The 12,992-nt window shown below is 49.3% G+C and overlaps 1 protein-coding gene across 1 annotated transcript; it reads right to left on the bottom strand.

Annotated features, from left to right (window-relative positions):
• Positions 1-4,631: 4,631 nt before the first annotated feature.
• Positions 4,632-11,262, bottom strand: LOC118700839 (basic salivary proline-rich protein 4-like). The gene is made up of 6 exons (XM_036405412.1): positions 10,272-11,262; positions 9,831-10,018; positions 7,831-7,951; positions 6,163-6,799; positions 5,701-5,818; positions 4,632-5,325 (listed from the first exon to the last, which is right to left on the bottom strand). Exons 1-4 carry the CDS (start codon positions 11,260-11,262, stop codon positions 6,789-6,791), a joined length of 1,311 nt encoding a protein of 436 aa, XP_036261305.1. The 3' UTR covers positions 4,632-5,325; positions 5,701-5,818; positions 6,163-6,788.
• Positions 11,263-12,992: the final 1,730 nt, after the last annotated feature.

The raw sequence follows: 12,992 nt of genomic DNA, 5'->3' as shown, positions 1-12,992 counted from the left end.
CTCCTCTCGCTTTCATTTCAGAAAATGTCAGAATTACAGATGTACACACTAAAGTATCCAAGATTTCTGTGCAACAGAAAGATGAGTAAACAGTAGTACAGCCCAATCTACATTACCTTTAGCAGTTACCAAAGCCAGTAGGTATTTAGAAAAGTGTGCTTTCTTTCAGCAATATTACAAATCGATTGTTATATACAAATTATAATATTATAATCTTGGCTCTACACAAATATTAAAATGGATTCTATATGTGTGATGTTAAAGTTGTGATCTTTATAACTTTGTTATAAAGATATAGTTTTTATTTCTGTTGTTAATTAAGCTTAGAGAGCTCCCAAGGCCTTGAAAATACTTGAGACTGATTTTGCAATAAACTATCTTTTAAAACTCTGTTTGGAAAGCAGAAGGTAGGAACATCAGTCATCTGTTGTGTTTGACTTTATTGTTATTTGAGATTGTAGTAAATACTGAGCACGAGCTGGGATGCAGATTGTAATTGCTCATCTTTCCAAAGACAGATATGGATACTATTAAACTGTGCCCTGTTTATTGTTCCTAACTGACTAATTGACTGCAGTGGTTTTATAGCGCTTTTTTATTGTTGTAATGTCTAAATGTAGTGGGAGAATATATATTTGACTTGGGGTAGTTTGGCTTTTGTTTTTCGAATAATAAAACCACTCTCTTCAGCCTGGTGAAGAAGAAATCGGCTTCTGTCCTTGTATACAGCTATGGGTTTGTTTACACAGCTTCGCCTTCCCTTTTCTGCCTAGGCTTTCTCACCTGCAGTTTTCAGTAGAAAAGCAACAAACCTTTGAAAGGCTAAACCTCAACATAACTGTGACCCTCAACCAATACTTCCTTCTTCCAATTTCTTAAGATCTCTTTGTCCTGGGCACTCAGTATGGCCTTTTTCCTCAAAGTTCTTTGGTTGTCTTGAATGCTTACAGTGTAACAGGTAATCCCTGATCTATTTTCAACTCTCTGCTCAGATGCAGACTGCTGGAAGGAGGTAGGACTGGTACTGGAGACCTGGCAGCTTGTCCAGGAAGCAAAGATTTTGAAAGAATGGTAATGTGGAGAAGCATGCAAGTCCGGGTGGTGAACTCATAGATGCAAGCACTTGCAGTTTCCTGTCAGGGTTTTACAGTTCAAGGGTATGGTCTCTTCTTATTTCTGTCCCTTAATGCTCAATCCTTGCCACACTTCTTCAACTTCTTTTGCATTGTCATCTTCCGTGTTTTCTTCCTCTCTTCTTCTTTCTGTGACTTTCTGTGCAGGATGGATAACCTGTCATACACTGTCAGCTTGCTCAGTGACCGAGTAGTGAGTGATACGATGGTGTGGAAATTGGAGGTGCACAGTAGGCAAACGTGTCATGCTTCTGTGTGCCCTCTGCAGGCAAACCTGCTTCCCAAACCTTCAGTCAGGCTTGGAAAAAAGGCTTGTCACCACTACTTTGTTGTGGTTTATGCATTGATGAAGAAACACTTCCATCTCAGCCCGCTTAAGCCACTGCAGAGCAGGAATTGTTGCTTTGGTAGCAGATGTGCTGGCAGGGTCCTTACAGCTCCACAAGATGTGCCTCTTCTGGAACAGATTTCTGCATCTTGGTGCAATAAAATCTATGCTTTAAATTGCACCAGGGCAAGTCATGCACTCATGTAGCTGTGTTTTCAGACATAGATATTTATATATATGCCTAGTGAATGGCCTCCTGGGGAGCAGGGACAAATGAGGAAGGGGGCTGATAAAACATGCTTCTGCTTCAAGAAAAACCCCCGTCTTCCCTTTCCAGAGAAGGATATAAACTTTTTCTTGATTGGCCTAAAGGGGATAAACAAGTCCCTCCATGTCCTGATCTTTTACTAGTCTCAAATTATTTAGAAAAGTTGTAATTTTTTTTTTTTTTTTTTTGTGGTGGGGGGTTGGTGGTGTTCGGGTCTGCACTTCAGACCTGTTCTCCCAGCAGCCAGGGACCTACAGCTGCTGTGGGTGGGGCAGGTGCTCAGGTAATTACCAACAGGTGCTTGGTAATTGCTAACAGCAGTTGAGGTGAGAAGTTGGCTTGTGCCTGGCTGAGGGCTTGAGGACTGTGGTGAGAGAAGGGATAGAGAGTGGAGTGGAAAATATTAGTTACACGAGCAAATCTGAGGTGTAGGTGGCATTTAACTGGATTAGGTACTGCATTTCATGGACTTGATCACAATTTATGAAGAACTGAACATTTAACTATGAGATAGGACTGTTTAGTTGCTATTCTAAATGCTGCATTTACTAATATGTAATGTAGTTTCTTTGTATTTTGCTCAGAAGCTGTCTCAAAAACATTAAAGTCCAAATAAAGTCTTCATAAACACAAGTTAATAGCTTACTTTTTGTTAAAAAGAGAAGCTGAAAGGGCCAATGGCTCTTGCATTCAGTAATTCACACATTTTAAAAGAAGTGGCTCTCTCCTGTTCCTGTGGCTAGCTTGTCTCTTCAGGCTAGGAACCATTTCTGGGAGCATTTCCTTGGTGCTCCTATATCTCTATCCCTGTGGAATCTGATGCTAATACTATATTTTTCTAAAATTAGAAAATTTTAAATTTCTGTAGGCCCTTTCATTTTGTAATTTGCACCTGTCACTTGAGGGGGAAAAAAGGTCTGATAAGGCTTTTTTCTTGTAGGCCTCTCAAATTGCAGCCCATTGCATTTAGCTGCAAAATTCTTAGTCATGCTAACAGGATGCCTGAAATGGAAACTGGTGGAGAGTAAAAGAAATTGCCTGGTACAGATGCTATCAACTATTTTTAGTTCCTGACAGTCCAGTATTTCCCAAGGACTGTTCATATTTCTTTCTCTTTTTCTTGCAGCTCTCAGTTCTGTGATGACCAAGAAACAAAAGTACAAAGTAAGGGTATCCAGAGTAGATGGACTTTATGAGAATTAGGGGGAAATTTGACCATACACTGATCTGTATGATTGCCTTCTTCTGTGAAAGATTGTAGTGGTGTTGTAATATATGCTGGGAAATAATTCATGCTCTAAAAGCATGTATTTCATCAAGATTGTGAAATCCAAACAAGTCTCTTACCACAAGCAGCCCGAGAGGCAGACGTCTATTCAAATTCCGAAATTCCTGAAGGCAGCAGGAGAACAATCAGCACTTAGCTTATGAATAGAGGCACCCAGCACAATGATCACCATTATCCCGAGTCATGGGCAGACACCTCAGAGCGATCATTGCCCTGTTGATAACATCGATCAAGATGGCCACTAAGCTGTCAGGCTGCTGCTGGAATTCCTCCTGCTTGGAAAGGGCTGGTGTGAGCAGCAGGAATTGTTGCTGGCTGGAACTTTTCCAAGAGCTGGACAAAAGAAGCATTTTGTGGAAGGCCACCAGCTGCCCTTGGTCAGCAGCACAAGGTGTGAGGTGCCCTTTGAAGGCCATCCCTGCACAAGGACAGCCTGGCCTTCTCCAGTGCCCAGAGCACCTTCCAGGCTTTTGGGCTGGCCTCGTCCCTCACCCTGGAGAAGCAGGTTGCTGTGGGAACTCTCATATCCACAGTTTCTGGCTGGATTGCCGTGTCTTACCACAGACAGCCCTGGAGACACCAGTACACACTCCATCTGCAATAAAAGGGGACTTTGTTCCAGCTTTTCCCTTGGCCCAGCATGCAGCAAGCCCACCTGGGCCTCATTCAGCTCTGTGTGGGCTGGTAGTCAGCTTCTGCTGGGAATTTAAAGCTTTTACCCTACTTTCCACAGTAAATAGTGGAGCAAACCCAGCCGCACCAACCCCCAAATTTCACTCTAAAAACCACAATTTTCATTTTCCTCTATTCAAGCCTTGAAGAAAACAAACTTTACTTGAGTAAGCTGGAGGCACAGTGTCCTCCAGGATCATTCTTGAGTAGGACAATATTGCAGGAGAAGACTGGCAAACCCAGAGGTTACTGGTGCTTAGGAAGCTTTGCAAAACCTTCCCACGTGCGGTGCTCTTGCAGCCTCCTGAGCTCCTGGAGCCCTCACTCAGCTCAGGCACAGTTGGGACAGAAGGGGATGGTTCCGTCTGTCAGATGTGGGGACAGGAGGAGGGAAGACTTTGCAAACGCTGCCACGAGGGCAGGGCTGTTTTCATTGATGGTGCCAAGTGGTAGTACATCATCTTTGATTAAATGTGAGGTGCTGAAGGGCAAAAATTCTCAGTGCTAAGGAGAGAGTGTCTCCACTTACACAGCAAGGTAAGTGAAGGGGAAAGTGCAATCTGTATTTCATGGGAGGTGTTCAGTTTTTAACCAAACATTTTTGCAGAAGACGTGCCCAGGCAGGGGTGATTCAGAGCATTTTATCAGCCTCACAGAGTATCCCCACATCTGCTTGGCCACATTTTCTCTCTTTTTTCATTGTGAATGATTTCTCCTGCCAGGGTTGCTCCTGCTTGGAGTTCTGCTCTCAGTGGAGCCCTGGAATTTTCTCAGCAGGCCTCTGCAGCGAGTTCTGAGCCAAGGTGGGGCTCTGCTGCCAGCCCAAATCTGCGCTTCCCCTGCCCAGCCTGAGTGCAGGTGGGGCATGTGCTGGGCATGGCCGGAGACTTGCATGGCCAAAATCCTATATATATATCCTATACAGAACTATACAAATCTCAATTTAGGTTAAAAACAGGAATTTATTCTATTATTACAACCTTTCTATGTAATAATATACAAATACCAACTTCAGTTAATTTATATCCAACCTCCACAACAACGCACTATACACAAAGATCAATTAGGTGTTTAACAACTTAATTTATTACATATTACTACAAGGATTAAGCCCATCTAGGAATACAAAAATATCTCCATAGATATGTAACTAGAATTACATCCAGAAACAGATAAATATGCATATAAAAATAGACTTATATACCTATACAAATACCAATATTCCTATTTTAAAAGCCATATAACAAAAATTGTATCAAAAGAGATACCTACACAACTTTACCCACAGGAAATAGAAATTAACACAGATATAACAATATCCATGTCTACATACATAAATTTATACACATATATGTAATTTCAAATATATATATATATATATATATACATAGCATACATTCATAACAAAATAAATATACATAAATATAAGAATATACACATGGAAATAAACACATACAAATAGCAACCCACATATGGAAATACACATATAATAAACTATGGCTACGTTCAAGTCCATGTATCTTTAAACAGCACTCGAAGCAGAGGGACCCCAGCTGCCCCATCTTCAAAGCCTCTCGCTCGGTCTCCTCCTCCCGTGCAGAGCAGCTCTCCTGGACAGCGACAGCAGATGGAACATCTGGCAAGCAAAGGGAACACTGAGTGAGTATGGGGACGTTTCCCTTGGCAGCAGCTGCACTTCCATCAGGGAAGAGGCAATGTCAGAGCCTCCCCAGGGGGGTCAGAAAGAGAAAGCAGCCGAGCGGGCCAGGCTGTGGTGAGCGCAGCCGCGGCGGGACTGTCCCGCAGCCCCGGCAGCCCGGCAGAGCCGGCACAGCTCCCGGCCCTGCCGGCACAGCTGCCTTGCCCAAGGACAGCCCCTGTGCCGGCCGGGGCAGCTGCGCTGAGCAGCCCCAGCACGGGCAGGGCCCGCTCCTGCCCCGCCGGGCAGTGCCCACGGCCACAGCCCACGGCACCCTCAGCCCCACCTGCCTCCCCGGGCCTGTGGCCTCACCCGGGCTCTCTCCAGGCTGGCAGCAGCAGGTCCCCGTTCACTGCTCTGGCTGCTGGCCTTCGGCTCCTCCCTGCTGGCTCCCGTCAGTCTCCAGCTGTCCTCAAGGTCTTCATGGCAGCTGTGGCAAAAGTGGAGGCTCTGGAATTGCTTCCAAGGCCTGGCAGAGCTGCAGTCCCGGAGCCCTCTGTGCTCCCTGCTGGCCCCCTCCATCCCCTCAGCCCCGCCATGCTCTCGGTGAACCCCCAGCCCCCTTCAGTTTCTTCAGCCCCTCACAGTCCTCTCACCCCCCTCAGTCCCTTCTGACCCATCCCGTCCCCTGAGACCCACCACCCTGCCAGCCTGTGCCACTTGCCTGTCACCTCAGTGCCACCATGGCCCTCGGCTGCCCCTCAGCCCCAGCAGCAGCTCAGGGTCACCGTCCCTTCAGCGCCCCCTGAGCCCCCTCAGCCCCCTCTGTCTCACCGTCCTTCAGCAGCTCCTCAGGGGACAGTGCCTGGGGCCAGCGGCAGCTCCCACCGCTCCAGGGACAGCCGGGGCTGGAAGTGCTGCTCCGCCCGGCCCGGCCGCCAGCTCGGACCCAGCACAGGGACAGGGGACACAGGGGGACCGGGGCAAAAGCAAGAGGTGAAAAAGGCAGCCGAGGGGGCAAAGAGCTAAAAATGCAGCCTAGGCCTACACAAACAGCAATCTATCCATCAATCTCTCCATCTAAACATTCCTATTCCTCTTACTATATAACTATACACATTCATAAATGTAACTGCATACATATGCTATATATATATATAGAAATATTTTACACATATAAAAATCTAACTCTGAAAATCTATAAATGTAAATATATATTAAAATATAATTATATCACATCTATAACTATATACATATCCACATTTAACTATACAGATCTATCAAGCTATGTCCATATAAATAGAACACTATCATCTATAAATGGAACTATAACCACTAATAAATAGAACCATAGAAATCTATAAACATATCTACAAACAGAGGAGTTCTACCTGCCCGATGGTCACAGGCTCTCCCCTGTCTCTTCCTGCCGTGCAGGGCAGCCCTCCTGGAGATGTTGGTCAGATGGCATCTGGGAAGCAAAGGCAACACTCAGTCAATATTGGCCCTTCTGCACCTCTCCCTTGGGCAGCAATTGTCCTTCGACCAGGGGCTGTCAAAGATGGCCTGAAAGGCAGACTCTCACTTGGCAATTTGAAGCAATCTGCCCTTAAAAGAACAGGGACCATTCCAGGTGTTCAAAAGTGTGTTTCAAAACACTGAAGTATCTTGATAAAGTCTCAGTTCCCGCAGTGCAAAGGGCACCCAGGAGAGCTTGAAACACACACAGTCCCAGCTGCCACAAGGAAGCCCAGCCTTGTTCTTTCTCTGAGCTGACAGAGAGACCTCAGCCCTCACTGAAATGGCTGAAGCTGAAGGTGCTGGGAGCTGAGTCATGAACCAGCTCCATTACCTGGCATCTACAAACTGCCCTCTGCAGCGAGCAGCAGCTGCTCCAACTCGACCATCAGCTCTGGCAGGAAGGGCTGGGAGGGACAGAGCTCCCTACGAGGCCTGCAGGCTGCACCAGCTTGGCTAAGGAATGGATCCACAGTGCTCCCTCTCTCCTCTTAGGCCTCCCTAATCAGGGGTCATTCAAGCTTTTCCTTCTGATACTGGAGTTACTGTGATTTTTCTATTGGTTGGCCTCTGATGTTGTGCTCCTTGTTTTTCTTTTGGGTCAGGCCCAATACCAGCAGACTGGTATTACATTTAGTCAGTGATTTGGACTTCTACCCTGACTTTTTGCTCTTTTTTTCCCCTGTTCCTTCAAGAGTCGCTCAGCCTGGCCTCCCCTGGCACCCTGCAGCAAATTTACCCACCCACTTCAGCACAAAACTGGGACACCCGGCTTGGTGACACAACTCCCACAAGGTCAGGTTTATTCCCTGCTCTCTTGCCACAGCAGAGGACTCAGTGTCAGAGCCTCTGGAGAAGCGTGGAGGGCAGGGCTCAGGGAGGTTGTGCCAGTGCAGGATTTGAACTAAAGGCACCAGGAAGCACCAACCCTGCTCAGAGCAGCCATCTCACAGCTCTCTAAATCAGTGTGGGCTCTGTCCTCACCAGGCTCCTGGGGCTCCTGGGAACTGTTCCTGCAGCTCTCGGTGCCAGATGAAACCTCCTCTGCTGCAGCTCTGTTCACAGGCTCCCCTCCTGAAGAATCAGGGGCAACACCAACATTGTCCTGAGCAGAAAAACAGAAAGAAAGGAACCCAAAGATCACTCACTATTTTGCTGGAATCATATCAGGGATACAGTAACTCTCCTTCTCCACTCCCAAAGGACATGGAGCACAGAGGAGGGAACACTGCCCCCACGGTTCACATGACAAGCCTTTTAAACTCAGGATTCAGGGGGCCAAGGTGAAACTGAAGCTCTTACAAAATGACCTTTGAGACAAAACATGAACACAGAAAACCAGAAGACACCAAGTGAGGGGACGTGCCCCCACGCTCTGACCCTGCCTTATCCCAGAGCTGTGAGAAATCAGCCAGCACAAAGCCAGGGGCTCTCCTTGCTGCCAGCACGGCTGCCAGCAAGGGCAGAGCTCGCTCCCAGCCCTGCCCAGGGCTGTGTGCTGCAAACCCACAGGCAAAGCACACATTTCTGCCTGGGAGTCTCAGCACCCCCAGCCAACCGCTCACACAACCCATCACAAGGTGCTGCTTCTCGGAGCCCTCTGCTGCTGCCCCACAGGTGTCATCCAGGCAAACATTTATGCACCCTGGGTATTTCCAGGATCACATTTGGGATCAGTGGCAAAAATCTGTACATCGTTAGGGTAGGGAAAAAAAACAACCCAAAAGACAGGAAAAGCCTGACAACCAAGTAGTGTTTCTATTCCACTGAGGAAGTAAATGTCCACCATGAAGCAAATTACCTTTGGACACAAAGATATTCTCACTATGACCAGTTTCAGAATATTCATCTCTTCTGCCATAGCTCATCCATCAGAACCCTAAAGATTCTAAAGATGGTTCAGAGCCTGCAATGTTTCCTTTTCTTATGGAATAAAATGCTTCTCTAAACTGCTATGTGTGACTTTACAGAGGACAAAAGTCATGCCACTTGAGAATAAGGTATTGGTAAATCCAAAAAATCCCACTCCCCCCCTTGAGTCATAATCACAAATGTACTGCAGGCAATGGGTCAGCACATCAACAGAAAGAGAGACATTCTTTGGCCAACACGTGTCATAATCTGCAAAAGGACAGAGAGCTGCAGCTGCAGCCCAGCCCCAGCCACGGCTCTGGGAGCGCCTACAGGCACGGCAGGGCTCACACAGTGATAGTGGAGCCCTGGAAAATGTTAAAGATAGACTTTGAAAATGTTAGGCTTTGTGTTTTCTCAGATCACTGCACCTGCGTAAGCAGTATGATAAATGATATAATTGCTAGATGTGATGATTGTTTAGTAACTAAATATAATTATTGTATAATCATAAGAAGAATCATGAGAAACTAGGTTAGAAATTTAAGGGGGAACCATGAGAAGCTATGTTTAGCTGAAATCTGTGCCTACAATAGAACAATATAAGTTTAATAATTAACATGAAAGTTATATAACGATAGAGTATAAAACACGTTCACCTCGAATGTATGGTTGCAATCAGATTTGGGTGGAAACTACCCCGATTCCCAGAGCTCTTAAATAAAAAGCACTGCATATAATCGCTTATGTGATTATGTGTTTTTGAATGCTAACAACAGCAGCAGCAGCTGCAGCCCAGCCCTTGCTTTGCCTTGGCCTTCCCACCCAAAAGAGGCACAGCCCACATCTGCTGCAGCTGGGACAGAGGCACCTCTGGCATGCCCCTCCCTGCACGGGACACTTGGCCTTCAGTGCCAATTCCCCAAACACTCTTCTCCTCTTTCCCAGCAAGTAAAACCTCTTCTTCATTTCTTCTTCATCCCCTCTTTTAGAAATCTTTCTTAACCAAGAATAATTCAATAACTAAATAAGAATGAAATAAGTTCAATTAAAGAAGCCTTTGCTTCTCAACCGTGTCACAAGGTTCAAAAGCTCTCAGTCCAGCCCCTTTTATCCCCATCCAATGGAATTACCTGAGCAGAGGGAGATCTTTCAGACAGGGACCTCCTGATCTCCCGAATCATTTTCTCTACGGCAAGGCCTAGATCTGCTGGTGGCCATTCCTCCTCCCCAGGCGCGTTCTGTGCTGAGCTGGAGGCCGTCCATGCTGCACAAGCTGCACTGCCAGCGGGAGCGCTGGGCCCTGAAGTGCCCGGGCTGGCTGCAAGAATCCAAACACATTGGTCAGGCTCCACAACGTGGCTGTGGGACACAGAGCTCTGGTGCTGTTGTGGATCAAACATCACGGGAAGCACACAGGCAAACCAGGCAGAGAATCTTTCGGCCTCCTAGGTGCCCCTTGCTAGTAGGCTTGACAGCCTCTGGCCGAGAATGACAGAGCCTTGTGGAAAACGACTTGAAACGGTCACTTTTCACGACCTTTCGGAAAAACAGGGCTACAACTCTTTTCCTACCTCGTGCGTCGTAGGCTGCGGGCTGCTGCTCCCTGTGGAGCTGCTGGAAGCTGCAGGGCTGCACCCCGAGCACCTCCCGCTCGGCCGGAGGCAGCTGCTCCCCGTAGAGCTCCTGCGAGCGGCTGCGGGGCCCCTCCCGCCCGAGCGGCAGCGGCCGCTCCCCGTGGAGCCCGAGGAAGTGGCAGGGCGGGATGCCGAGCACCTCCCGCTCGGCGGGCGGCGGCCGCTCCCCGTAGAGCTCCTGGAAGCGGCTCGGCCCCTCCCGCCGGGCCGGCAGCGGCCGCTCCCTGTGCAGCAGGTGGAAGCTGCAGGGCGGGCGCCGGGCGAGCAGCGGCCGCTCGCCGGGGGGCTGCTGGAGGCGGCCGGGCCGGGGGCTGCGCAGCTCCCGCCCGTCCGGCAGCGTCCGCTCCCTGTGCAGCAGGAGGAAGCCGCTGGGCGGGCGCCCGGCCGGCAGCGGCGGCCGCTCCCTGGGCAGCGGCTGGAAGCGACCGCGCCCGCGCCGCCCGTCCGGCAGCGGCCGCGGCCCGGGGAGCTGCTGGGAGCCGCAGGGCGGGCGCCTGCGGCCCTCCCGGCCCGCCGCCGGCCGCTGCCTGTTGACTGCGCTCCGGCGCTTGATGCGGAGCAGGAGGTCGGGGCGGTCGCGGCGAAAGCAGGGGTTGCAGTAGTGGAGCCAGGCCCCGGCATCGCCCGGCGCAGCCGAGCCGACCCAGCCCGGCACCTTGCGGAAGCCGTAGCGGTAGAGCTGCCGCACGAAGCTGCGGAACTGCGTGGCCCTGAAGGTGTGCGGCACCGGGGCCGGCCCATGGCCACGCCCCCTGTGGGCGTGGCCCGAGCTGAGCAGCTCTCGCTCCAGGAGGCAGCGGTCGATGAGCAGCCCCTGGGCGCGGCTGTCCCAGCGCACGGAGCGGACGCGGGGGCTGTTCACCAGGCGCCAGAGCTTGGCGGGGAAGGTGCCGGCGCTGAGCCCGGCGGGCAGCGGCAGCTCCGCCATGGCGTCGATCGCCGACTGTGGCCACAACGGCCGCCGCGCAACGGCCGCGGCTGCGCTGGCGGCGCGCGGCCTGAGGGGGGCGCTGCGCTCGGGCCCGCGCGCGCCCAGCGCGGCCCCGGCGCGGGCCGGACTTGGCGGGGACGAGCGCGGCAGAGCCGGGGCTGCGGGCACAGCGCGGGCGGGGCGGCTCCGGGGCTGGCCGCGCTCGGCTCGGCAGGGCCAGCTGCGAACCCCCTCTTTCTCTGGCTGCAGGCATCCTTCTGCCTTGGCCTTGCGCTACAACCCCCAACCAGCAAGACAAGGAAGATAAAACAGCCGCTTATCTCGCAGTCAGCCTCCTGCTGCTCTTGATGCCTGCGCTTATTCCTGCCCAGGTCCCAGACTTCTCATTTCCCATCCTTGAACTCCATCAGATTCCCCTCAGGCCAGTTCTTTAGCCTGCCGAGGTCCCTCTGAATGGCGCAATCATTAGGGCTCTCAGCTGCTCCTGCCAGCTTTGTTTTGTCTGCAGACTTGCTGAGGGTGTGAGATGCAAAGCTGTGTTTGGTGTCAGGTACAAACAGGCGAAGTGTGTACTTGTGAATGCGAAATGTGTGGACATCGACAATGGGATAGTTGTGAATTCTAATAATAACTGAGGAAAATAAAGCATGGAAAAAGGCCTTTGAACCTATCTTTTGTTTGAAATTAACCCTGGTTGATTTAGGAGCATTGGAATTAAGGTGTTAAGGATGTTGCTTCTTGCTTGCATTTAATCCGTAAAAAAAAAAAAAAGCTCTGCAATAATAACCTTTTGAAGTATAATTTTAGAATATTACTTGTATCCTTGAAACTATAGCTTTGGAAGATATATAGGAAATATGCTTATCTCACGCCTTATTGAAGCAGAGAAAAACAGCTTGAGAAAGGAAGATGAACATCACCTCAAGGACTTATGGTTTCGACCAAAGGGAAGCTGGACATCACTGTTGTTAGATTTATAGTCTCTGCAATTAAAAGGTGGACACATCTGGGGAGCTGGACTCCACCAGATGGGATTCATCTTTCTTCTTTCGGAAACTGGACCATCACCATCTGGGGATACTCCTTTGAAAATACATCCTGAGAAATTCAAATCACAATAGTGTATAGAATTGTGATGTAATGATTTGGAATAAAAATTGCTGATGAGTAAAAATTGGAAATAGAAACTGTTAAAAAAAAAAACCTGATGAGTACCCCTACAAATACCTGTAACCATCAATTATCGGTGTGCAGTTGGAGGGAAAACTTCCCCCACTGTACCCAGTGCTGTATTGCTCATACTTTACCATATTAAATAATAAATTGATTGCTGCTTGAATATTGGCCTAGTCAAGCTTCACATTCATAAAAAGCCCAAGGCCTGGAAAAGCAGATTCAAACACCCACCCAGAAAGTGCCCCAGGATGCCAAGGTCAATCTTTTCTCTACAGCACGGGTTTGCTATCAGAGTCTGCACGGGATTATAAAATCACCAGGAGAAAAGAGCATGAACAAGTTCTGCTCTGGCAGTACCTCAAGGCTTTGAGGGAGTTCGTTTGTGGTGCTTACTCGCTCACAGGGACACACAGAAAATGTTGAAATGGTAAAAATAGTCCAAACCCCTTAGAACTTGGAAGGAAAACCTGAGGTACTGGCAGCTAGCACCTCAGAAACACCTGGCTTTTGCTGCTCTCTTGCACCTGAGAGCTTCCTGGGCAGGGGCAATT

The sequence above is a fragment of the Molothrus ater genome, chromosome 38, assembly GCF_012460135.2.
Source record: "Molothrus ater isolate BHLD 08-10-18 breed brown headed cowbird chromosome 38, BPBGC_Mater_1.1, whole genome shotgun sequence".
In the NCBI taxonomy this organism is placed as follows: Eukaryota; Metazoa; Chordata; class Aves; order Passeriformes; family Icteridae; genus Molothrus; species Molothrus ater.
Note: the sequence above shows the minus strand (reverse complement) of the source record. Positions and strands in the feature narration are given on the sequence as shown.